The 27,584-nt window shown below is 41.7% G+C and overlaps 2 protein-coding genes across 7 annotated transcripts in view; both read left to right on the forward strand.

Annotated features, from left to right (window-relative positions):
* The first annotated feature begins 702 nt into the window (after window positions 1–702).
* Window positions 703–9,767, forward strand: LOC115193679 (monocarboxylate transporter 9). 4 transcript variants are annotated; one of them, XM_029752569.1, is made up of 7 exons: window positions 703–1,093; window positions 2,847–2,892; window positions 3,060–3,284; window positions 5,265–5,408; window positions 6,765–6,860; window positions 7,259–8,116; window positions 8,401–9,767. In XM_029752569.1, exons 2-7 carry the CDS (start codon window positions 2,847–2,849, stop codon window positions 8,583–8,585), a joined length of 1,554 nt encoding a protein of 517 aa, XP_029608429.1. In that variant the 5' UTR covers window positions 703–1,093; the 3' UTR covers window positions 8,586–9,767. The 4 variants fall into 4 exon arrangements, with proteins under 4 accessions (XP_029608429.1, XP_029608426.1, XP_029608428.1 ...); XM_029752566.1 differs by having other exon boundaries at window positions 704–1,093; window positions 2,660–2,892; XM_029752568.1 differs by lacking the exon at window positions 703–1,093 and adding an exon at window positions 2,422–2,743.
* A 1,453-nt stretch (window positions 9,768–11,220) lies between these two features.
* Window positions 11,221–27,584, forward strand: part of LOC115193680 (protein FAM13B) — a 57,993-nt gene continuing 41,629 nt past the window's right edge. For 2 of the 3 annotated variants that reach the window (XM_029752570.1, XM_029752571.1), the window contains exons 1-6: window positions 11,221–11,691; window positions 13,512–13,695; window positions 13,836–14,045; window positions 16,004–16,184; window positions 23,451–23,625; window positions 24,574–24,731. In XM_029752570.1, the coding sequence (XP_029608430.1) occupies window positions 11,662–11,691; window positions 13,512–13,695; window positions 13,836–14,045; window positions 16,004–16,184; window positions 23,451–23,625; window positions 24,574–24,731 (938 nt within the window). In that variant the 5' untranslated portion in view covers window positions 11,221–11,661. Of the gene's footprint in view, window positions 11,692–13,511; window positions 13,696–13,835; window positions 14,046–16,003; window positions 16,185–19,506; window positions 19,828–23,450; window positions 23,626–24,573; window positions 24,732–27,584 lie in introns of those variants that run through there. The other variant, XM_029752572.1, reaches the window with a different exon arrangement.

Raw genomic sequence — 27,584 nt, forward strand, 5'->3', positions numbered from 1 at the left:
TTTACTGCTAGTGAAGTTGCTAGCTAGCAAGTTAACATAAACTAGCGCTAACTGGACTAGTCATTGTTTAAATGACAGGTAGAAACACATTCATAACCATAAAGGGGTAACTAGCCCCAGGACCAGTTACCCCCTAGGAGGGTGGGGGCGAATTGCCCCCAACACACTCATCCAACATATTACTACTTTTCTCAAAAATGATCTACATTTTTCTCTCTAATCAAGTGCATTATTTATCTTCAGGCTTTCCTACTTGTATATTGAAAAATCAACTATAGATCTAAATTCATTAGAAAATTTGTTAAACTTAAAAAATAAAAAATAAATGGATTGCAAGAGAAGTGGCAGCCAGGGAAAGTGTTTGGAAAATAATTTGGTGAAATCGTGTGGTCTTAATGTGAATTACATGTAAAGAGAAAAGAAACAGCTATTTTTCACTAAGATAACTAATAATTACTACATTTTGTTATTACAAATTCAAAGACGGCGATTTTACAGTAGACTATTTGAGACGCACATTCAATCTGATTTGACTTGAAATACTTTGAAGTGCGTTCTGATCATCAGGTAGGCCAATTACAAATTCTAAATGTTGTAATTGATTGGCAAGTCGAGTCTTTGTACGCAGTTGAAGAAAAGTTTACATGGTTCCCACCCCACCTATGACCAGTATTATCATGAATTGATAGGGCTTCTCAGTTGTGTGTACTCTGTGGCAGAGGGGAGCAGTGCGCATTGTTCTCTATAGCTTCACATAGTCGGGCATGATGAAGAGGCAGCAGAGTTTCCTCAACGTAGGTAGCGGGCGTATAAAGCCCGACCAGCAAAAACAGCTTTAAACCGGTTTGTTCTCCGGCAAATAAACCGTATAAAACGGATACTGTGCGCGTAGAGCTTCTGGCACCCGGGTCTGCTCACACCTCAGATATAGCCTTGCGGAAGCTCGGCATCTGATGTATGTTAATTAAATATATATATTTTGATTCTATACAAATAGTTATTATAGGGAGACCATCCTTCATGGCAACTCCCTGTAGGCGAACGCGCACTTATCCTGCAGTTGCCTGTTGTTGTGCATGTGGCTGTTGTTGAGGTAAGTCGCATGTATTTCCTCTTGTTAATAAAATAACAGTAGGCTACTATATCACAACATTATAGCATAGCAGGCCTATGGCTAGATACAGCATTATATATTTTGTTGGCTATGTGTAATGGGTGACGAATATCAGTGTAGTTCCTTTGTTGCAGATGCTGATAAAACCCATATTGTTTCATGAAGAAAAATAGGTAGCTACACTACATGTGTATGTGGACACCTGATCATCGAACGACTCATTCCAAAAATCATGGGCATTAAAATGGAGTTTGTCCCTGCTTTGCTGCTATAACAGTCTTCTGGGAAGGCTTTCCACTAAATGTTGGAAGATTGCTGTGAGGACTTTCTTCCATTCAGGCACGAGCATTAGAGGTCGGGCACTGATGTTGGGTGATTATGCCTGGCTCACAGTCAGCATTCCAATTCATCCCAAAGGTGTTCGATGGAGTTGAGGTCAGGGCTCTGTGCAGTCAAGTTCTTCCACACTGATCTCAATAAACCATTTCTGTATGCATTATGTGGGCACCTCACTGTGCATGTGGGCATTGTCATGCTGAAACAGGAAAGGGCCTTCCCCAAACTACCACAAAGTTGGAGGCACATAATTGTCTAGCATGTCATTGTATGCTGTAGCGTTAAGATTTCCCTTCACTGGAACTAAGGGGCCTAGCCCGAACCATGAAAAACAGCCCCAGACCATTATTCCTCCTCCACCAAACTTTACAGTTGGCACTATGCATTGGGGCATGTGGTGTTCTCCTGGCATCCGCCAAAGCCAGATTCGTCCGTCGGATTGCCACATGGTGAAGTGTGATTCATCACTCCAGAGAATGCGTTTCCACTACTCCAGAGTCCAAAGGTAGCAAGCTTTACGTCACTCCAGCCGACGCTTGGCATTGCACATGGTGATCTTAGGCTTGTGTGCAGCTGCTTGGCCAAGGAAACCATTTCAAGAAGCTCCCAACGAACAGTTATTGTGCTGACGTTGCATCCAGAGGCCGTTTGGAACTTGGTAGTGAGTGTTGCAACCAAGGACAGACAATTTTTATGTGTTATTCACTTCAGCACTAGGCTGTCCCGTTCTGTGAGCTTGTGTGGCCTACCACTTCGCGACTGAGTCGTTGTTACTTCTAGACGTTTCCACTTCACCATAACAGACTTACAGGTGACCGGGGCAGCTCTAGCAGGGCAGAAATTTGACAAACTGACTTGTTGGAAAGGTGGCATCCTATGACGGTGCCACGTTGAAAGTCACTGAGCTTTTCAGTAAGGCCATTCTACTGACAATGTTTGGCGATTGCATGGCTGTGTCCTCGATTTTATACACCTGTAAGCAACAGGTGTGGCTGAAATAGCCAAATCAACTAATTTGAAGGGGTGTCCACATACTTTTGTGTATATAGTGTATGTGTAGATGGCATGGTGTTCCTCATTATAATGGTGTTTAGCCTACCTGCAAATTGATAGATGCACAACTTTTGCTTTTAAAAACTAATAGGTAAAAGAGAGGATGCTGCAGTCGTGCTCATATGAACAGTGATTTTTATTTCTTATTCTTGTTAGCACTGGAAAGCATGGGCCTCTAAAAGTTCAGTGTTTCGTGCCAGAACTGAGGGGAGATAGGCAAAAGGCAGGTTAAAGTAGAAGGTAGGCAATCCAGATGCCAAACTCTCCTCCTTCAAGGTGTGGTCTTTGTGATGGCACAACATGGGCAGCGCAGGATGAGAAGGTTGCACTCTGTTTTAAACAGATGACCTGCCTGGTAGACCAGACAAGAGCAGCATCAACATCAAGACGTGAGTGTTTATTTGGCATTTATCTATGACTTTTATAATTTGTCTCTGAACTTGCTTGGTATTTATTTTGTCTGTAGTCTCATGCATTTGGTAAATTGCAATGTTTCATTGCTTGTCCATTCCACCTGCGCTTTTAACACTTTGCTTTTTTCCCCTGTTTTCCCCAGGAACCCTCCCTGTTGACAGCATGAGTCTTCAGAGCTCAAAGAATGTGCTGGATGGAGGTTGGGGATGGGTCATTGTTGTGGTCTGCTTCGGGGCCCAGTTCCTGGCCTACGGCTCCCCCCAGTCCGTGGGCATCCTGTACCCGGAGTGGCTCCACGCCTTCCAGGAGGGGAAAGGCATGACGGCCTGGGTTGGCTCCCTGGTCTCTGGAGTGGGACTCATAGCCAGTAAGTATTCTTCAAACACCTTTGTTTATTTATTTAGATACTGTATGGGTATAGGCTAATGCTCTCATCCAAAGACAGGGAATACCTTCAGAGCTCACTGTTCTGTTACTTTACCCATAATGCCACCATTGTTGTATGTGTTTATAGATATGGTATTTTAGTTAGTTGATTTTTATTTTATTTAAAAAATTCAATAATTGTAACATGTATTCAACTCAGCATCAGAACATCTCTTCAAGCTTTCCATGTTGATTTGCTTGGCATGGCTTTGAATTGATATGCTAAATATCATGTCAGTAGTTAGACCTGAATTGACTTATCAATGCACTTTACAGTTGCAGCTACATTGTCTTAGTCTCACCTGGTATGCATGTCTGACATCTGTTGTGTAATTAAAAAGCAACTGAAGGCAATAAACAACTCTTCTGGTAGAAAACGGCCTAAAAACACATACAACGATGGTAGCATTATAGGTAAAGTCACAGACCAGTTATCTTGCCAAGTAATCTTGTTTGGAGAGCAGAGATGGGAAAATACGTGTTTTGCCTGGGACATATGAACAGCTGTGAAAGTGCAGCGCTGACTTTGTCTGACTTGTCCTAAGTAGATGAAGGGAACTGTGCAATATGGATGCACTTTGTGGTGCTCATAACACTAAGTTGTGTTTATTGATTTTATCATCTACAAGTCAGCACAGTCATACCTGCAGGAGGAGCACTTAGGGGAGAGGGAGGGAGAGATTCGCTGCATGGCTGTCTTAAAGTTGATTTAAATTATTTTGGCAAAACAGGATCAGAGATAGTATGTCTTGGTTCACCGCCAGGCTAAGCCTCCCCTCATGTTGTCACTTTTTCAAAGAGGTCAGGTAAAAGTCATGACTAGACTGATGGCTCCCAGTACATGTGTGGGGCTTGGCAGCTGAGCTATGCAGCCTTAAACCATGGGCTGTTTTAATTGGTGGTGAAATGGAAAGGAGGGGGGGAGAGGGTTCAATAGGACACCCTCGGGTTTTCAATGGTCTGACCAGGAATTCAATATGTCTCCGCACAACAAATAGTTTGACTCTGCTGAAACAAGTTGTCAATTTGAATGTGCATAAGACACAAGGACCTATACAAACAGTGCAGTGTATAGCTTTGGAAGCTAATCGGCTTGGGCTGCATTTGACTTGGCATGACGCTAGGGAAACATAGCAGTCTTTAATAAATTGGCAGCAGATAACATCTTCCAAAGCTTGGCCCAAGTCCTCGCTTCTGTCCACTGAAGGATCCAATTTGTCCTAACCAGACCTCTATTTCCCTTGTTTGAAATGCACAGCCAGACCTTTTTACCGTCCCCCCTAAAAGGTCCATCAATCAGGATAGAAGTGGTCCCATTTGCCATAAATAGATATATTTCTGTAACTCGGTGTGCTTTTAAATTTGTTATGCTGTGAGGATGATGAGCATCAAACGCTGTCCTTTTCCCTGACCCTTAACCTCTGCTCAGGTGTCTAATAACTAGCTAGTGCTGCTTTTAGGCCTCAGGGGAAATGTGAGGAGAACAAGTGGAGTCACAAACCTAGCCAACCACACGCCTATGGCAGAGGCTAAAGAGCACAGATGAACACTCTGTCCTAAATAGGGAACCATAAAAAAGTGTCAATTATAAGGTCAAAATAATATCAGGGCAGAGAAGGGGACCATGTCACAAGGTTAGAGTTGATACAGTACATCATGTTTTCCTGCCATGGAATAACCTCACATGTACAGTACACCTTGACTGGGATCACTTTCCTTTTGGTTAGTTTATTTTTGTTTAGGAAATTCATCTTGCTTACACCACATGGATCCTGAAAGCACCATATTAATTCCATCTTATGTCTTTGTGTCATCACATTTTTGCTCCTCCCTAAGTCTCTGCGCTTATTCAGCAATATACACAACTCTTCCACACACACAATTAATTCACACTTCCTCTCTGTCCTGGGTTCTTCCCCAGGTCCGGTCTGCAGTGCCTGTGTGGATAACTTTGGGGCCCGGCCTGTGACCATCTTCAGTGGGGTCATGGTGGCAGGGGGCCTGATGCTCAGTGCCTTCGCCCCTAACGTCCAGTTCCTCATCTTCTCTTACGGGATCGTCGTCGGTAAGTGAGAACCACTATTGTGCCTAATCATTATTGTGGCTAGCTTCACAACCTGGTCCGGTCGAGCCTCATGAAGCTAGCTGGCTGCTTATAACTTTAGCTTTGGGCAACAGGGTTTAGTAGCTGGCTAGCTATTTCTTTTCATGAACTGAAGTTCAATTTCAATAGGCGAACAACAAGTGGCTACCTAGCTAATACTCACAAGGATTCCTAAATCATTGCTAAGAATAATGAAAAATGACTGCAGTTTCTACTGTTCATTATTTTCAGGCTGGTTGTATTGGTGCTAGCTAGGTACCAAGCTAAAGCTAGTTAGCTACCCCAGAAGTTGCGGTCCAGCACAACATTCTACAGTAGAACTGTGTTATTTGACGTGTCAAATAGTGTTATTTGACGTGTATCTTTTTTGACACGCAAAGACCCAAACGGCGTTCCATAGGCGTGAACTGTTTTAACTCACCATTACATATAAATATTACACAATAACCAGTCTTTCACTGCTAGATAAGACGACTTCCTCAGAGATAAGAATTGACACATAAAGAAGAATTAAGTTGGAGCTGGAAGTGAATAGGTTCATGCCTATGCTCGAGCACACTTGCACTGAGGGTGTGTGTAGGACAGAGGGGGCTGGTGGGGGAGGACTGGCTCATTGTAATGTCTGGAATGGCATACATGGAACTGAGTGGTTTCCATATGTTTGGTTTGTTTGCTACCGTTCCATTAATCCCATTCCAGTCATTACAATGAGCCTACCCTCCTATTGCTCCTCCCACCAGCCTCCTCTGGTGTTGAATGAGGGTATATGTAGGATGTATTCAGAGATATAAACAAGGCAGTCAGATTCCCAGATGCCTTTGGTGCAAATACTTTGACAGCCCCATTACAGCCCCTTATCTAACACCCAGTGACAACTGTTCCATGCTGATGGGATAGAGCCCAATAGACTCACTGTCAACACTGCCTGTGGCATTGACCTGAGAGCAAGGCCATGCATATTTGAAGAAAGGCGTCTATTTTCAGACCGTAAGGCTCAGTCCCCACCCTCGTCATCCTTTGTGGATCATATTACCAGAGTCTCTTGAGGTGATTTTACACTAGACAAAAGTTTTTTGTGTTGTGAATAATATGTAACGACTTTATCAGAGAGCAACAGATTTTCAACATGGTGAATTTATTACAGTACATGACCAAGATGGCCTTAGTCAGAGTTTTACATTTTAAGGTACACAGTTTACTGTGCAAGGCTTTGTTCAGAACATGAAATATATTCTTCATCATGGTTAAGGTACTGTAGCTAAATGCTCCTCTCCAATGTGCTAATAAAATGACCTCTGCTGTTTTTGTTGTCCGCAGGTCTTGGCTGCGGTCTTGTCTATGCTGCCACATTGACCATTACCTGTCAGTACTTTGACAAGAGACGTGGCCTCGCCCTCGGCATAGTCACCACAGGTACCTCAGCCCCCCTCTGCGCTTACTGGGTTCACACCAAGTCTCCATGCTCAGTTCTTTCTTGTTTCAGAAGATGGAAGTCTTGGAATGCCAAGGTAAACATTCTAGTCTAAAAACAGTGCAGCCTTGTGGTTAGGGAAGTGGACTGGTGACAAGGAGAACACTGGTAATACAATGCAGTTCTGGGGCATTCTGTTTTTGTCCCTTTGAGGAAAACACATTCAAATCTGAAGTGAAATTGCCTTAGGGAATATCCAGCAGTATCAATGGAGAACAGGGAGGGTAGCTTTAGGCAAAGATGTGCCACTAAGCAAAGCTTTTATTGAATTAATATAAATGTATTTCTAATGGGTTATTCTTGGAATGCCAACACTAAATCATTCCTTTCTCTCATTTAGGCACAAGTGTGGGAGGGTTCCTCTATGCCACAGCGCAGAATGAACTGATTCTTCTCTTTGACCTGGACGGCTGCCTGCTGATCATCGGGGCCTTGGCCCTCAACCTCATGGCCTGTGCCGGCTTCATGAGGCCTCTGAACATGCCTGCCTACTACCTCAAACAAAAGGCTGCTCTGGAGCGCACAGAGGAGCAGCTCTTTGAGAACCCGCCTGCTGACGACCTCAAGACTACACCAGGCACCAGCGAGAGAACCTTGACGGTCAAGGATCTCCTGATCATCATTGATGCCAAAGACATCACCACAACTAACAAAAAAGGGGGCTTCATGGCAGGATCAGCCATTGTGAAAATTATCAAGGAGAAGCGTCAGGCCTACTCAAAGTACATGCACTCCACAGCTGACTTCCTGCACGACAGAAACTTCATGGCCCTCTGCATCGCCATCTTCCTGTTCAGCCTGGGAGCCTTCCCTCCAGTCCTCTTCATGGAGGACGTAGCCCAGAGTGAGGGCCTCATCGACGAGGTCAGCATCATCCCCCTGGTCTCCATTGTAGCAGTCACTGCCGGCATGGGCAAGCTGACTTTGGGCATACTAGCAGACGTGAGGTGGATCAACAGTCTGTTCCTGTACGCCTTCACCCTGCTGGGGACTGGGGTGGCCCTTCTCCTCATCCCCATCTCCAGGAGCTATGTAGGCCTGCAGATCCTCTCAGCTGTGGTGGGCTTCTTCTCTGGGAACTGGTCCCTAACATCATACATCACCACCAAGATCGTGGGGCTGGACAAACTGACCCAAGCCCATGGGATCCTCATGTTCTTCGGTGGATTCGGGATAGTGCTCGGGCCCCCTGTTGTTGGTAAGAAAGATCCCACTTCTGACACCTTTGGTCAACATCATTGCGGAGTGTGTGTGTGGTCCTGATTTAGTTTAGAGATGGTACAGGTTCATATTCATGCTTTTGCAGAGATTCACTCTGCCATATGTCAAATAATTTGACAGATTGTCATCTTAATGTGTGAGTGAGAATGTTGAACTCAAGATGTTTGCCTTTAGCTAGTCTTTAGCTGACTCATGCTTTGTCGAGAGATTTTGTTTCTAATTTAAACAATTATAATTTCTCTCCTCTTTTTCCTGTTCAAGGGTGTTTTTTTGACTGGACCCAGTCCTATGACCTGGCCTTTTACTTCAGTGGAGGCTCTGTGCTCCTGGGTGGGGTCACGCTCTTTCTCTCTGCTCTGCCCTGGTGGGACAAAAAGAAGGCTGATATCGACAGGTTCGACCTTCAGTACACCAGCAACTGTGACAAAGTTGCCTCTGTAGCCTGAACACCAACTTTCACATCAACCTTGCTCTCCAGTGTTCCCAGGAATTTTTGCTGATAAATGTTATACCCTTCAAGAGGTTGTTGAGAAGTATTCCTAGTGTCAGATTTCACATACCTGAGAAGAGTATTGAAGTAGAGTAGGCCTTTTCTATACATCTTTAGTGTTTTTAAGACTTCTTACATTATAATACAGAATTTTGAAAGATGCCTATGTTGAACATTTTAATTACGGTCTCATTTTAAGAGGCCTATTCAACAAAATGTTTTTTAAACAAATTAATACAATAGATTATGTTTACTTAGAATGAATGCTGTTTTTTTACATTTCCGGATCTTCACTGGGCTCAAATGGAAAATACTTGTGTACTTTGCCTGTGAGAATTTACCAGGTATTTCCTCTAGGAAAAAAATACAGGGATTGGGAAAAAAAAACTAGGGAATGTAATCTTTTTAATTCTAGTCGAACAAACTGTTTGTTTCTATCTTACCAAAGCACCAGGATGGTGGATGCCTGTCAACACATTATGCCTGACGAATACAAGCCTTGCTTTTAAAGGATGGATAGATCTTGATTTTAAATTCATTGGCATTGTGCTGTATTTTACTTGTACTGTCCAAATGTGTTTGTTTGAGTTGGGGAGGTATTGAACACCTCATTTTGTCTTGACCTGACTAAGAACTTGCTGAAGAATATGCTGTGCAAATACCAGAGACTGTACAGGAATAAAGCCCAGTTCCTCTAATGCTTGCTGGTTCTTTATGGCATGACCGGTTTCCTGCATTTGTTCAGCAGGCTGGTTAAAATCTTGTTTTTCTGTCTGTGGTTTTTGTTTTTTAATAGCACTATATTTTGTAGTTATGATTTTATATTTTTAAAGAATAGAATGATTGTGATTACCGCTTTAGTCACTTGAACATCTGATTTTTGTATGTAAACTGTACCACAATATATAATATTGTTTTATTCTCAGTCAAGCGTCTTTGTAGAAGTATTTACAGGGTATAAAATACAAAATATCTGTGATCCAAAAAGGCTAGAAACAGTAGAGCTGTCACTTTTTATATGATGTTGAACCACTTTCTTATTTTTTTTAATGTCAGTGTTACAGATTTATGTTTGCAATATTTCTCTTTTTTGTTATTTTAAACAAAAGTGCCAATAAAATGAAATTCAATATTGTGATTCTGGATGTGTTTTAAATGCTGTCTGACTAACATAAAATATGATTCACTGAAGACCTCTTGACTTCAGCACATGTGGTGAACATTTTGTTGAGGGAGCACTACTTGGAAAGATTGACATAATTCAGTCATTTGGCAGTACACCATCCTCCCACTAAAAAACTTTGCATCATCTCAGTGGAACTGAAAAAAATATATAAATGCAACAATTTTAAAGATTTTACTGAGTTCCAGTTCATACAAGGAAATCAGTCAATTGAAATAAATTCATTAGGCCCTAATCTACATGACTGGGAATACAGATATGCATCTGTTGGTCACATTCTCATACAAAAAAAAGGTAGGGGAGTGGATCAGAAAACCAGCCAGTATCTGGTGTGACCATTTGCCTCATGCAGCATGACATCTACTTCGCATAGAGTTGATCAGGCTGATTGTGGAACGTTGTCCCACTCCTCCTCAATGGCTGTGTGAATTTGCTGGACATCGGCAGGAACTGGAATGCTGTCGTACACTTAGATCCAGAACATCCCAAACATGCTCAATGGGTGACATGTCTGGTGAGTATGCAGGCCATGGAAGAACTGGGACATTTTCAGCTTCCAGGAATTGTTTACAGATCCTTGCGTCATCATGCCGTGCATTATGCTGAAACATGAGGTGATGACGGCTGATTAATGGCACGACAATGTGCCTCAGGATCTCGTCACGGTATCTCTGCATTCAAATTGCCTTCAATAAAATGCAATTGTGTTTGTTTGTTTAGCTTATGCCTGCTCATACCATAACCCCACCGCCACCATGGGCCACTGTTCACAACGTTGACATTAGCAAACCTCTCGCTCACCCAACCACATACACGTGTTCTGCAGTTGGCCCGGTTGGACATAGTGCCAAAATCTTGGCCCTTACAAAAAAAGAGTGCAGTTTTGAAACTGCAGTAAAAGTGCAGTAACTGCAGTCGACTGTGGTATTTTGTAAGCAGAAATTGCAGAATAACGGCAGTTATGCTGCAAAATTACTGCAGTAAAAAAAACGGTGTTATTTTGGACACGGTATTTGCAACATACTGCAGTTATACTGCACTCTAACAGCAATCTTTTTTTGCAATGGTGGAGATGGCTTATGGGAGAGAAATTAACATTAAATTCTCTGGCAACATTCCTGCAGCCAACATGCCAATTGCACGCTCCTTCAAAACTTGAGACATCTGTGACATTGTGCTGTGTGACAAAACCGCACATTTAGAGCGGCCTTTAATTGTCCCCAGCACAAGGTGAACCTGTGTAATGATCATGCTGTTTAATCAGCTTCTTCATATGCCACACTTGTCAGGTGGATATCTTGGCAAAGGAAAAATGCTCACTAATCGGGATGTGAACAAATTTGTGCACAAAATGTAAGAGAAATAAGCTTTTTGTGTGTATGGACATTTTCTGGGATCTTTCATTTCAGCTCATGAAACATGGGACAACACTTTACATGTTGCGTTAATATTTTGGCACATTTTATATTTGGCTACATGGTAGCAGAAAATAAAAAAAACAACTAGTATGCACATGCAGGCCGCCTATAATGCCACTACCATGTTTCAGTTAGGAGGAAATCAACCGCATTCTGACTGGGGCGGGAAATTGAATGCACCCTCTGCGGAATCTCCATAGTTACAATACTAGTCACATGACACAAACATGTAAACAGAGAATACTAGCCAAGGCCTACAGTAAAACATTTCTTATTTATTTTGCTGTCAGTGTAAAGCTAGGTATATTTCTTCATTTCTGTAAATATACATACGTGTGTGGGCGATGGATTTTTTTTTATTTGCCTCAAATATCAAACTTTCCGATAGATATCGGGAGGAAGAACATTCCAATGAATAAAATCGACTTGAGATGGGAGCAAGCGCCTCAATATCTCTCTGTGTAAGTTTGAGCAATTTCTTATTTCACAAGTCCTACAGTATTGGATATAGCTTGTTAGTGAATAAAAGACAGGCAAGCAAAAACTGAATTGTCTGTGAATGCATCAGCCAAATTGGGAATTCTCAGTCAGCTAACGTATATCATCTGTTTTACAGGAAATACAGTAAACGTTACGTAACTTCTGACAATTTCCCCATTTTAGCAGACACGTAGTTCCTCGGTTTGTCACTTAATTGTGGAAATCCTCACTAAAAGTCCTAATTGTGTAGGCTTAATGTTAATTAAGGGTAAGTTAAGCAGTAACCCAGAGAGATTACACTTTTGCATGGCTTGAATAAAGGGTAAAACCATTTGAATTCAATCACTTTTTGACAGCATCCCTTTTGATTTAAATAAAACTTTCCATACACGTTTGCCTACGGAAAAAGTGGTCAGAAAGGGAATTTTTTGGGCCTGAATGCCAAACATTCAGGAGATAAAGGTGCTCAAAGTTCAACCATTTTACATACAAACATACCATGAGACATCCATGTCTTCCTCGCTGGAAAAGATAAACAGTTGAGTTTGATATCATTTAAAAGTTTACAAACGATTTCATAATTTCTTGAATTATTATAATTTTTAAAATAAAAAGTATGACTATTTTTTTAACCATAAAGCTGCAATATGTAACTTTTGGGGCTACCGATCAAATTCACATAGAAATTTCAGTTCTTGGTATGTCATTCTCGTTGAAATCAAGTCTAAGAAGCGGGAGATCTGTTTTATGTGCGCTGTTTGTATGCTTCCTGTTCTTACGTTTTGTTTTTGCATCTTTTACTTTCGGTTTAGTACAACTTCAAACAACTGAATATGCAATATTTTTGATTATTGAAAATATATTTCACAGCGGTTTAGATGGTACAATGATTCTCTACACTATACTTGCTTGTTTTGTCACATAAACTGAAATAGGCAAACTATTAGAATTTTTGCAACCAGGAAATGGCGGAGCGATTTCTGCATAGTGCATCTTTAACATCAATTATCTAAAAACGGGTACACTTTCATATTCGCATATGTTGTAGCTTGGACCCTACTTTACATCATATGAGGTTTTCGTGTTGTGCCCGCCATTGGTTGACACAACGTGCTCTTGAAAAAGGGTGGGTGTCATTTCAATCATAGAAATAGAAGTCATAGAATGGACCTATCCCTTCAGACCCATACGATTTAACTGGTACACCATTGGATCTCCAACCATCTTTGTGTTACCATTTGAAAGTAGACATTTTTATTTTATTCCCATTTTAGTAAATGTATCAGCCAAAACTTGACACCCACCCTGTATTCAAGAGCATGTTGTGTCTCAACGATTGGCGTGCACAAAACAAAAACCTCAGATGATGTAGAATAGTGTCTAAGGTATGTAAATATGAAGAAAAAAAACATCTGAGTTTACGCGTTTTCAAGTAATTAACATTGAAGGTTAACATTTTTATCTAAATTTGATTTATAATTTTTTTAATTCAAGAAATTATACAAATAGTTTGACAACACTGTTTGTAAGCTTTTACATTATATATATCTCAACCATTTATCTTTTCCAGTGAGGAAGACATGGATGTCTCATGGTATGGTAGGGTTTATGTCAAAAAGTGATTGGATTTACCCAAAATTAAAAAGGAGGAGTTACGACTGTGGATAGGCCTGTGGGATACCTGACTCTTATACTGTGTTGATGACTCCATCCAGTTGACTCTTATCCTAAGCCTCAGGAAATAATGATAAGAAGGACAAAAATGCCTAATGCTTAAAGTTTTGGTGTCTTTTCTATGCAGAGCGACTCGTCTGCTGTGAGAATTCAGAAGCACAATGCGAAGATCAGCCCTGAGCTGACCGTTCCAGGCCCTGACACCAGTCCTGTCTTTGGGGTAACCCTTGAGAGACTGAGGGAAGATGGACAGCTTGTTTGTGGAGTGCCCCACATTCTGCGACACATGGTGGATTTCCTGGACAGAAATGGTAAGGCATCACTGCCACACACACACACACACACACACACACACACACACACACACACACACACACACACACACACACAGAAAACACACACACACACACACATTACTTTGTTCATAGTCCATCCCCTGTCCTTACTCCAGGTGTGCAGCAGAGGGGTCTGTTCCGTCTGTCTGGCTCTGTGGTAAGGACCAGGCAGCTGAGGCTGAAGTGGGACAGGGGAGAGAGAATGGATCTTGAGGTGGAGGAGGATGTCTCAATTGTGGCCTCCCTGCTCAAGCTCTTCTTCAGGGAGCTGCCCAGTCCCATCATACCAGAGCCTCAGCGCAAGGACCTGGTTCTCAGCCTCACAGGTATGGCGATTGACCCTTCGCTAGGGCCCGCCCTAGAATTTGGGGCAACCACTCGCAGCGATCCAATAGAGCTCGCCAGCTTGTAGTCCTAAAAAATTGAAATGTGTTAGCATTTTCTACCTCTGGTTCTTTCAGCCATTCATATGGGTGAATTGAATGGGCAAAGAATGGGGTTTTGGGATAAACGCTGAAAATAAGGTTAACACAACCTTTTATACGTTTTGTTCTCTGAGATACGATCAGACAGTTAACATGAACTTTATGAATTATGAAGCCTTTATGTGCTCTATGTGCTTGTTTTGATTACATAAATGCTTCAATATTCACAAAAAGTGATGTTAGCTGATGAAAATGATCTCATAAAACAAAACGTATAAGATCTCTTAAACCTATGTTTACCACATACCTTATTTTCGGAATTTATCCAAAAACCCCACCTCTATGGATAGCAACTGTTGTCGAGTCCGACATCTCGCACAAGCTCACTTTTTAAAAGCATGGAAGCCATAGAGCCCCAGAGTGGGGGTGTCATAATACCCATAAAACCTAGCGGTCAAACGGAAATGGTTCCAATCGTTTTTCCACCACTAATTTTTCCCATAGGGGATTTTAGAAACACTTAAAATAAAGGCTGTGCATCATGTAAGCTTACCCTGGCGTGACCTTTTGATAACCGTGTAAAGTTCTCTCGGACAAGGTGACATTTATCATGCACAGATTTTATCACTCAGAGTTATCACCCATATCTCATGCCATATACTGTATGTTAAATCCAGGTCACTGTTTCCATATGATATGTGTGTTTCTGCTAACCTATAGCTGACATAAGTAGTGAGATCAGGACACACATGGAGAAAATTGCAGATTGTTAATCTATCACAGTCTAACCTTTAGCCCCCACAAACATCCCACAAACATCCCACCGTTCTCTGCAAATTTTGCTTTATGATGTGGGTAAAAGATCTCAGCGATGTGCACCACTTGTTTACGTGCGGTTCAAACACTACTCTGAAAATAAGTAATGATAAATACTTTTATGATGTGCAATTGGTATTTCCAAAGATTAAGCCTAGATTTTCTACAGAATGATGCTATTGATGTTGATGCTATCAAATCAAATTCTATTTGTCACATGCGCCGAATAGAACAGGTGTAGACCTTACAGTGAAATGCTTACTTACAAGCCCTTAACCAACGATGCAGTTTTAAGAAAATACCAAAAAAAATAAAATTTAGAAAAAAGTAAGATAAGAAAAACAAATAATTAAGAGCAGCAGTGAATAACAATAGCGGGGCTGTATACAGGGGGTAACCGGTACAGAGTCCGTGTGTCAATGTGCAGGGGCACCAGTGTTGAGGTAATTGAGATAATTATGTACATGCAGGTAGGGTTGTTAAAGTGGCTATGCATAGATAATAACTAGAAGCTGTTTAGAAGCCTCTTGGACCTAGACTTGGCGCTCGGGTACCGCTTGCCGTGCGGTAGCAGAGAGTACAGTCTATGACTAGGGTGGCTGGAGTCTTTGACGATTTTTAGGGCCTTCCTCTGACACCGCCTGGTATAGAGGTCCTGGATGGCAGGAAGCTTTGCCCCCGGTGATGTACTGGGCTGTACGCACTACCCTCTGTAGGACCTTGCGGTCGGAGGCCGAGCAGTTGCCATACCAGGCAGTGATGCAGCCCGTCAGGATGCTCTCGATGGTGCAGCTGTAAAATCTTTTGAGGATCTGAGGACCCATGCCAAATCCTTTCAGTCTCCTGAGGGAGAATAGGTTTTGTCGTGCCCTCTTCACAACTGTCTTGGTGTGCTTGGACCATGTTAGTTTGTTGTTGATGTGGACGCCAAGGAACTTGAAGCTCTCAACCTACTCCACTACAGCCCCGTCGATGAGAAGGTATTGAATTTTGATATGAAGTGTTGCTAATGTTCATGTCAAGATTTTCTTTATTTTCTCTAGAATGTAAGAATGAGGCAGAGTTGAACGCGGCTCTGAAAGAGAAACTCAGCCGCCTACCTGTCGACAACCACAGAATCCTGTCTTACATCCTCCACTTCCTGTCAAGGGTGGCCTCTCACAGCCAATCAAATCACATGCCCATGGAGAACCTGGCCACAGTCTTTGGACCCTGTATATTCCAGTGAGTCATTGCCAATAGCAACCCTATTCATCACATCATAGATCACCCCAGAGACATTTTCAGGGCATACAATTTAGGCAAACATTACAAGGGGGAAATGATCAGTCATAATAGCTAGTTGTCTTAATAAAAGAGACTAAAACATTATTCCACTGTATTCAATTGGTTAGTAACCTACACAACTGTAGTCCTAGTTCAGGTTAACATTAGTTTATAACAATTAAATATGACTGGCAGTTCCAATCCTCACAGATTAAATCAAAGTTTATTGGTCGCTTACACAGTTTTGCAAATGTTTATTGCAGGTGCAGCAAAATGCTTATGTTTCTAGCGCCAACAATGCAGCAATATCTAGCACTACAATTACAATACACACATAATCCAATAGTAAAAAAATAACAAGAAATGAAGACATATCAGAACAGTTGCACAATTAGGAGCTTGGAAAGGTTGGAGGGGAGTTGACACAATTGAGGAAAAGGGTGTGGAGTGGGGCGATAGAGCAGGACAAGCAGTGGCCGACAGAAGTTCCTGTACAGCTGTAGTTCACCAGTTTACAGAGCTCTGTAAATAATCTCATGGACAAAAATATTGGTCCCTGAGTGAATACTCTTTTAACAAAGATAACTGCAAAACATTTTTTATTGTAGCCATCCCTTTGCTGCATCTTTCTAATGGCAATTTGTCCCACTCTTCAGTTGCAAACTGCTCAAATTCTTCAATGTTTGAGTGGTGCCTTCCACCAACTGCTGTTTTCATATTTTGCCATAGGTTTGTGATGGTATTCATGTCTGGACTCGCTGGCCACTCCAGAACAGTCCAGTGTTTATTCTTGTACCATTCCTGGGTACTTTTTATGTGTTTGGGTTGTTGCCCTGCTGAAAGACTAACAACCTTCAACAGAGACCCAGTTTTTGGACACTGAGTTGAACACTGCACTCCAAAACACCTGCTACCGTAATTTCATGATGTCTTGCACGTTCAAGTCCCCCAGTGCCAGAGGGAGCAAAGCAACCACACAGCATTATCAAACCTCCCCCGTGTTTGATTGTTCTTTTCTTTGAATGCTTAATTTGGTCATTGGTAAACATAGGACAACCCCACTGCTGAGACACAATAAGCAAAAACCCACCTAAACAAGCATTAAATCCTGGGGAAATTTTCTGTGGACCAATTAAACAAAATTTGCACTTTTTGGCAGTACAGATCAGTGATAAGTTTACAGATGACCAAATTAAACATTCAATCAAAATAACACCCTCCCTACAATCAAACATAGGAGAGGTTCAATAACAGATTGATGAGTCCAGATCCCATCAAAAACCTATGACGAAATCTGGAAACAGTAGTTGGTGGAAGGCACCAGACAACATTGAAGAATTTAAGCAGTTTACATCTGAAGAGTTGGCCAAACTGCCAGTAGAAAGGTGCAGCAAGCACATTTTTTTACATGTATTTTTTATCATTGCCAAAGGCTGTTTAACTAAGTATTAGCTCCAGGGTGGCAATAATTTTGTCATTGCCATTTGTTAGAATTTTCCTCATTAACATTGTAAACTTAAGCCCCCCCCCCCCCCCCCCCCCCGGAAAAAAAATAGGTTCTGCAATGTTGACAATCCAATAACAACGTGTTCAATTTCCAATTATTTTAGAAGAAACAGAGAATTGTTTAAGACAAGTGCAATGATGCCAATATACAGTATTTGGCTGCAACTGTTATGGCAGTCAGCACCCCCCTATCCCCCCACTCTCCTCTCCCTCCTCTCCTACATCTGTCTGAGTACTGGAAATAAGAGTGAAGTGTCTGGCCTGCAGAGTTTGTTGTACATTTTGGGATGCAAGAGAAAATGACAACAGATTGATGTAGGAAGGGGATAGGAGGAGTATGAAGTCCCGGTCCGGACGTCCTGCGCTGTCAGCCCGCCAGGGCAAGACTGGTAAGAAAAGGCAGAAAAGAGAGAGAGAGAGAAGGAGAAAGATAGAAAGAAAAGCAGCAGCAGCTGTCACAAGGGTATTCCCATTTAGCGGCCCACCACTTCACCCCCCCATACTTTCACATTTTCCAGTCACACACTCAGGGTTTAAAAACCCTCTTGTCCCCCATACTTGGCACATGTGCTTGTACCTCATGTTCTTGGCTTACCTCCTCTTTAACTATCACGCTGTAATCTGGCCCTTTCAAAAGGGCTGGTACCACCCCCTTTGCGCTCACACAACATGCGTCTTTTGTTGCTTATACATCTGTTATGTAACTGGCATGACATTAAAGTCATGATCTGTACCTGCTTCGGCCTCGCACAAACAAACTCTATACACCCCAATGTTTCACATTCTCTTTCCTCCGTTTATTCTAAAGTTGTGCCATACAGTAGGGAGAGTGGGGTAAGTTTAGCAATTTTTTTACATCTCTACGTCAAGGGAAATATAGTATTCTTCTAACAAAGATATCTGTATATATTTCAAGATGTTGAGATAATCAGAATTAATGTAAACATAAAAGTTTAGAAAACATAGCTTGTCCAAAAAAAGTGGTCTCTTGGAACAACTTACCCGGGTATGAGGTAAGTTGAGCACAGGGACAGGATAGTTGAGCCGCCTTGGGGTAAGTGGGTGATGGTGTCCTGTGACAGTGAGTGATGGTGCTTGTAGGTTAATGTTTAATGGAATTTGGTATCTTGTATCTCTTAAATGTTTGCCTACATTCAGATATAGATCTCTCTGTTCAATATCACTTTACTTGCCCTTCTTGACCAGTTGTCAGGGACAGGGATGTGCCAATTTGTCGGAAAGTTCTCTGCATTTGAGGATACTAAGCCCATGAAACTGGTCCTTGAAGTTGTTTATATGTTTAGCAAGCTCAGACTCCGTGTCTTCAGATAAGACCTTGTGTTCCTCTGCTACTCTATTGTAGCCTCTCTTTCACACAGGTCCATGTTGTTGTTTTTTTTGTCAATGTACATATCAGTGTCATTCAGTCTATTTATTCATCCTTGCTGCCGCTCCAATGGACTTCTTCCCTTCTCTCACTTCCTTGGCTGCTCTCTCAAGAACCTCAAGGAAGGCTAGACCCCTGCTTGTTTTACATTTGTATACATGGGGCATGATGATGTCTGCTCTTGTAACAATAAAAATGCACTTGAGTTCATATGTATGACACATTGCAAAAATACTAGGCATAAAACTGACAAAATGTCATCATCATTTGTATAGGCCATTGGCTCAACTTACTCTAATGCAGATATTTTGACTATATTAGCCCACACAGCTACAAGGATGCACTTTCATGCTAGGTTTAGAACCTCATATTGTATCCTATAGAGACCCCAACTGATGTATAAAACAATCTTAAAACAATTTACTTTGGTTTAGATACAAGCATCATGAAACCTATAACAATAAATTAATTTCACTTTGAAAATCAGTTTTTTGGATCTAACTTGCTTATCACTTTTTCCATGTGGTTTCTTCCTTCACAGACACCATGAAATGAGGACCTCTTCGTAAATCTTTGATCACATGATTCATTTTGTGGATGGTTTCCTAGAAACAAGGTGTGGCTCAACTAACCCTTTGGCTCAACATAACCTACTCCCCCCTACGGTTCTGCTGGACCTGAGCTCCCCAAAAAAGATACAAACAGATGGTAACAGCAAAAACATTCTAAGAAAAACAAAAAGATGTAAAAAGAGAATGTTTCCAGGTAAATTGATTGATTGGACTTACTGTATATACAGTGCCTTCAGAAAGTATTCACACCCCCTTGACTTTTTCCACATTTTGTTGTGTTAAAGCCTGAATTTAAAATAGATTAAATTGGGATTTTTTGTCACTGGCTTATACACAATTTCTACATTTTTACAAATGAACAAGGAAAAACAAATGTCTTGAGTCAACAAATATTCAACCCCTTTGTTATGGCAAGTCTAAATAAGTTCAGGAGTAAACATTTGCTTGACAAGTCACATAATAAGTTGCATGGACACAATAAGTGTTTAACATGATTTTTGAATGACTACCTCATCTCTGTACCCCACACATACAATTATCTGTAAGGTCCCTCAGTCGAGCAGTGAATTTCAAACACAGATTCAACTACAAAGACCAGGGAGGTTTTCCAATGCCTCGCGAAGAAGGGCACCTATTGGTAGATGGGTAAAAAATAAAAAAGCAGACATTTAAGTTCCCTTTGAGCAAGGTGAAGTTATTAATTTCACTTTGGATGGAGTATCAATACACCCAGTCACTGCAAAGATACAGGCATCCTTCCTAACTCAGTTGCTGGAGAGGAAGGAAACCGCTCAGGGATTTCACCATGAGGCCATTGGTGACTTTAAAAAAGTTACAGAGTTTAATGGCTGTGAGAGGAGAAAACTCAGGATGGATATACATCATCGTAGTTACTCCACAATACTAACCTAATTGACAGAGTGAAAAGAAGGAAGCCTGTACAGAATAAAAATATTCTAAAACATGCACCTAAAGTAATACTGCAAAAAATGTGGCAAAGCAACTACATTTTTGTTCTGAGTGTTACGTTAGGGGGCAAATTCATTACAACACATTACTGAGTACCACTCTCCATTTTTTCAAGCATAGTGCTGGCTGCATTGTGTTATGGGTATGCTTTTAATCGTTAAGAACCGAGGAGTTTTTCAGGATAAAAAATAAACGGAATGGCATAATCCTTGAGGAAAACCTGGTTCAGTCTGTTTGCCACCAGACGCTGGGAGATTAATTCACCTTTCAGCAGGACAATAACCTAAAACACAAGGACAAATCTACACTGGAGTTGCTTTCCAAGAAGACCGTGAATATTCCCGAGTGGCCGAGTTACTGTTTTGACTTAAATCTACTTGAAAATCTATGGCAAGACCTGAAAAATGGTTGTCTAGCAATGATAAACAACCAGTTTGACTAAGCTTTTTTAATAATAATGTGCAAATATTGTACAATCCAGGTGTGCAAAGCTCTTAGAGATTTACCCAGAAAGACACATCTGTAACCAATGCCAAAAGTATTTCTACAAGGTATTGCATTCTTATATAATGAGATATTTCTGTATTTAATTTTATATAAATTTGCTAACAAAATCTAGAAACATGTTTTCCCTTTGTCATTATTGTTTTTTGTGTGTAGAAAAAAATATATTTAATCCATTTTGAATTCAGGCTGTAACACAACATGGAATAAGTCAAGGGGTATGAATACTTTCTGAAAGCACTGTAGCACTTTTCTAGACACCCAAAGCAGTTTAATAGTATAGGGAAGCTTACCACATACAACAGCAATGTGTAGCACCCACTTGGGTTACGCATAGCAACCAATCTGCACTAGAACACTCACCACACATCCGCTGGAGAGTTAGGAATTAGATTATGTCTCCATCACTGCCCTTGGGCATTTATTTTAAGATTAGAGGGAAGAGAGCTCCATACTGACCTTCTAACACCACTTCTAGCAACGTCTGGTCTCCCATCCAAGGACTGACCCTGCTTAGCTTCAGAGGCAAGCCAGCAGGGGGGTATGCTGCTGGAATGTTCCTGCCCGGCATTCAAGTTCCTTCCTTCTGGAAAGGTTGGATGAGCTAATCAGATCTCTAAAATGTAGGACAAGTGGAGGCTGTTGAAAGGATTTGTTTTTTGGAATTGAAAGCTCACGGTGAAAACTTTGGAACCGGGTCAAGTGTTCAGTAATCCTTGTTAAAAGATATTTGGCTTTACAAGATAATCCACATTGCTTTTAGAATTTCTTAGTCTGAAATGTGTTGATTTTCATTTTCCACGTAGTTTTACCCAACAAGTACTCAACACTATTTTACGTTCCATGGCAAACTGCATTACATGTTGAATTTCACTAGGGGGAACCCTTAAGTAGATTCACATGACGCTTACCTATGTGTTGTTTCCAGTTATGAAGTTTTCAGCAGGGCTGGCTCCAGGCATAAACCACATTAGTGGCCCTCATTTACTGTTGAGAGTTAGAATAGTAGAATACACAAGGTGCAATTTGAAAATGTGTTGCGCATCAGCAGTTTTATCTTGTTATGTCAGTCACTGACAGTCACTCAATTAGCCATGGTCACAGATACCTTTAAAAGAAAAGGTAGGGGTGTAGGTCAGAAAACCAGTTAGTATCTGGTGCCTCATGCAGCGCAACAAAACTCCTTCGCATAGAGTTCATCAGGCTGTTGATTGTGGCCTGTGGAATGGTGTCCCACTTCTCTTCAATGGCTGTACAAAGTTGTTTGATATTGGCGGGAACTGGAACATGCTGTCGTACACATTGATGCAGAGCATCCCAAACATGCTCAATGGATGACATGTCTGGTGAGTTTGCAGGCCATGGAAGAATTGGGACATTTTCAGCTTCCAGGAATTGTAAACAGATCCTTGCGACATGGGGCCATGCATTATCATGCTGAAACATGAGGTGATGGCAGCGGATGAATGGCACGACAATGGGCCTCAGGATCTCATCACGGTATCTCTGCATTAAAATTGCCATCGATAAAATGCAATTGTGTTCGTTGTCCGTAGCTTATGCCTGCCTATTTCGTAACCCCAACGTCACAAAATTTGAGAGAAATGCTGTTTTTGTGCATATGGAACATTTCTGGGATCTTTCATCTCATGAAACATGGGACCAACACTTTGCGTTTATATTTTTGTTCTGTGTAGTAATGGCAGAATACCGACCGGGCATGCAGGGGCCCCATTGATTTTGTTAGTGACTCTCACTCAGATATCATTAACATGGCATACATCTTGGCAAATGTGTAGAACTACAGGAAAGTAGCTTTAAAACTGCACACATTTCTCTCCACCACACTGCAAAATTGGTAGAATTGCATGAAATGTGCTGTAAAAAAAATGTTTTCTCTCTGCACCATGTCAAAATGTGTAGAATTGCAGAAAGTTTGCTTTAAAGCGGCAACATTTTCTCTACTCCCCATGGCAAAATGTGAAGAATTGCAAGAAATGTACATTAAAACATATTTTTTTAAATCTCCACCGTCAAGAGGGGGGCCAATCAAATGTTTTGCCTGTGAGGTGGGGGGGCCCCCAACCAAATATGGCCGGCTCTGGTTTTTAGTATTGACATTGAATTGAATGGAGAAGCAAATCTCATTTTACACTAATGGTGTGAATGAAATAGTTGTAAATGGCATACAATCGCTGTAAAAACGAGGTCTTCATCTCCTCTGATAAGCACAGCATTTTACTGAACACATTTTCATTGACGTTTGGTCTCCCTCTCTCTGTACAGTGTTCCATCAGGGCCTAGGATGCTGGAAGAGCAGAGTGTGTGTAATGCTCTGTTGCTCCACCTCCTGAGACATCAATCGGTTGTCTTTATCTGTCCCCTGGACCTTCCACACACCCCTCCTAGCCAGGACACCCCATCACCACCCCCACCCCTCGCAGCCCTGTCCCATTTTGAGGTGAGACATGATAATGAATTCCTTTCTCCACAGTGATTTGTACTGTCTGAGGATAGGCTTACAGAGGTTCATAATGTTTTCACTAAATTAACAATAGCCCTGACTCTGAACTTAACCCTTCAAATGCTGTTATCTTTAAGAAATGACAGGATATCCTGCTTCCCCTGACCCCTGTGAAGACAGGTGATGGGTTTCATTATGCATCATCCCACCCCAGTGAACTCTGTTCACTTTGCAACAATAGATAATATCATACAGTATTATGGCATATTTCCACCTGAAACTTACCCCAGTGTTTTACCATAAAGGCTCAGCCTTTTGTGTTTCCACCTCCACGGCCCAGCTCCAGTGTCTCACAGGGCCATGGCCTCAGTGGACCTGCTCTGACTTAGGGCCAAGGCCAGACCACTGGTACTTTTCAGCTGCCATTTACATAACAATGGCTATGCAACTCACAAAGGGGCAGCAGGTAGCCTAGTGATTAGAGTGTTGGACTAGTAACCAAAAGGTTGCAAGATTGAATCCCTGAGCTGACAAGGTAAAAATCTGTCGTTCTACCCCTGAACAAGGCAGTTAACCCACTGTTCCTAGGCCATCATTGAAAATAAAAATGTGTTCTTTACTGACTTGCCTAGTTAAATAAAGGTAAAAAAAGCAACTGTCTTGATAATGCAGAGGTTGTTTATTCTGCTCGCCCCAAGTCTTTAGTGTCACACTCCTGATGGAAACTATACCATTAGAGCTGACATTAACATAAACACTGGCCACACGCTGGTGTGGGGTAAGTATTGGTTGGAAATTCCCCAAATAAGTCACATGCCTTTGGTGGTTATACAGAACAAACCAAACATCTCCAATATTATGTTTGATAGCATAGTAATCAAGCATCGTATAGTGCTGTGTCATGTACGGTAAGAGGACATTTCAGGGAGTAATGTGTCATTATAGTCCCGGCTGCAGGAGAGACTGGGGGGTCCTCCCAGCACCTCTCGGTCAGAGGAGAGTAACAGTGTGGGAAGGTTTGACGGAGACAGCACCACGTCAGAGACAGGAAGTCTTACTACCAACACACCCAGAAAGGCATGGACGCCATCTAACCTGAACAGGTACAGTCCCCTGCATAGTATCACCTGGACGTCTCTGAAAGAGCCCATATGAGAGCCATTCGAGAGATGGAATAATATGAAAGTGTAAAGCAACAACAAAAGTGGTTATATGTTGAGAATGTCTACACAAGGTAAACATACAGTGTACCCAGGATGTACAACATTCCTTTCTAAATGGCCATGCCAGGTATGTGCACTTATGCAGTAATATATGGAACAATCATGCCACATTCTCTGTTCATTGTTCTGGATAATTCAGTCACACATCTTTACAAGCTGTGTCACACCTCTTAGAACATATACGTTCTCTGCTTACATCATGTACTTGTCAACTGAATGTAAAACATTGTTATTAGCAATAACTGTAAACAAGCATTTCTGAACTTTGACCTTACCTCAATGCACACTACGAAGCATTTATATATTTTTATCATCCTTTTATGAAGTTTGGTAATTGGTATTTTATTAGGATCCCTATTAGCTGTTGCAAAAGCTTCAGCTACTCTTCCTGGGGTCCACACAAAGCATGAAACATGACATAATACAGAATATTAATAGACAGAACTACATCAATAAAATAAAAAAAATAAAAAGGCACATGTAGCCTACATATCAATACGTACACACAAACTGTCTAGGTCAAATAGGGGAGAGCCGTTGTGCTGTGAGATGTTTCTTTATCTGTTTTTGAAACCAGGTTTGCTGTTCATTTGAGCATCTCTTTATTATGGACAGACCTCTCCCCGCCTTTACAACCATTGAATATATACATTTTTGACCATGACAGTTTACAATCAAGGTAACGCCAAGTAATTTATTATCCTCAACTTGTTCAACAGCCACAACATATATTACTAGAATCAGCTGACGTCTAGAAGTGAAATCAAATCAAATTGTATTTGTCACATGCGCCGAATATAACAGGTGTAGACTCTACCGTGAAATGCTTGCTTACGAGCCGTTCCCAACAATACAGAGTAAAAAAATATATAAATAAATAATAATTTATGATTCCATTTGAGGACTTCAGTTATGTACATTATATAATTTTATGATTGTTTTGATAACTTTATTAGTGCAGTGTCTGCAGAAACCGAGGCCACTCCTGTGTGTGCGTGTGGATGGTAGGCTTTGGTTCCCTGGATGTCTGATCATCAATCTGGCTTTGTGGCCCCAAAAACTCAGGGAAACATTTGTATGGTGTCAGTTGATTTGCTCTGACATTGGTCACAGGAAGTGTTACAAATCCCTCAACTGACACACCAGGAGCACTGTGCGCCTAAAGGGAAAAATGTAGGCACACACAAATATTTTAGTTAAAGCTAGAATCCTTAATTTTTCTGGGCGCACGGGTGCTACTAAATAGAAATTCTAGGTCTCACAGATATATATTTAGGCACATATACGAGTCAAATGGTCACACTGGGGGCCTCCTGAGTGGCTCAGCGGTCTAAAGCACTGCATCACAGTGCTAGGAGCGTCACTATCGACGCAGGGTTCAATCCCGGGCTGTATCAAACCGGCTGTGATCGGGAGTCCCATAGGGCGGCGCACAATTGGCTTAGCATCGTCTGGGTTAGGGGAGGGTTTGGCTGGGGGAGCTTTACTTGGCTGATCGCGCTCTACTGATTCCTTGTGGCAGGCCGGGCCCCTGCAGGCTGACCTCGTTCATCAGTTGAACAGTGTTTCCTCTGACACATTGGTGCAGCTGCCTTCCGGGTTAAGTGGGCGGGTGTTAAGAAGCGAGGTTAGATGGGTCATGTTTCGGAGGACGTATGACTTGACCTTCGCCTCCCGAGCCCGTTGCAGTGATGAGACAAGATTGAAATTGGGGAGAAAAAGGAGGTAAAATACAAAAAATGGTTGCACTATAGAGCCCTGACTTTGTGCAGTTCCAAAACTGTAAGTAGATCCACATACCATGCTGCACTACTGTATGGGATGCAGGTTGACATTTATTATCATGAGTCTTGTTCTGGAGGCAGAACTGAGTGATTTCTTCTTAGATAGGCCAGCTGCTAAGGCTATATTGTCAAAATTCATGAAAACAAACATTTGCTTTTTGGTCTTAATTTAAGGTTAGGCATTAGGGTTAGCATTGTGGTTAAGGTTAGAATCAGATTTTATTACTGTGCCAGCTAGTGACCACTCTGCAGAGCTGCCTCCAGAACAAGATTCATGGAGAGTTGATCTACAGCTATTCATTTGTTCTCCCATCCAGGGTTTTAACCAAGCCCTGCTTAGCTTTTATATTTGTCACTGACTACTACCAATGTGCTATTGTGAGAATGATTATTAAGAGACCTCTTAATAACTAAATATATTCACTGTTACTATCAAAGTCATTCCAAAGGGTAGGTTTAACAGAGCAAATACATATACAAAAGTATGTGGAAATCACTTCAAATTAGAGGATTTGGCTATTTCAGCCACAAAGTTGCTGACAGGTGTATAAAGTCGAGCGCACAGCCATGCGATCTCCATAGACAAACATTGGCAGTAGAATGGCCTGACTGAAAAATTTTCAACGTGGCACCGTCATAGGATGCCACCTTTCCAACAAGTCAGTTTGACAAATTTCCAAACTGCCTCTGGAAGCAACTTCAGGGTCAGCACAATAATTGTTCGTCGGGAGCTTCATGAAATGGGTTTCCATGGCTGAGCATCTGGACACAAGGCTAAGATCACCATGCGCAATGCCAAGTGTCGGCTGGAGTGGTGTAAAGCTTGCCACGATTGGACTCTGGAACAGTGGAAACGTATCCTCTGGAGTGATGAATCATGCTCTACCATCTGACAGTCCAAAGAACGAATCTGGGTTTGGCGGATGCCAGGAGAATGCTACCTGTCTGA

This window comes from Salmo trutta, chromosome 5, assembly GCF_901001165.1.
Source record: "Salmo trutta chromosome 5, fSalTru1.1, whole genome shotgun sequence".
NCBI classification, from domain to species: Eukaryota; Metazoa; Chordata; class Actinopteri; order Salmoniformes; family Salmonidae; genus Salmo; species Salmo trutta.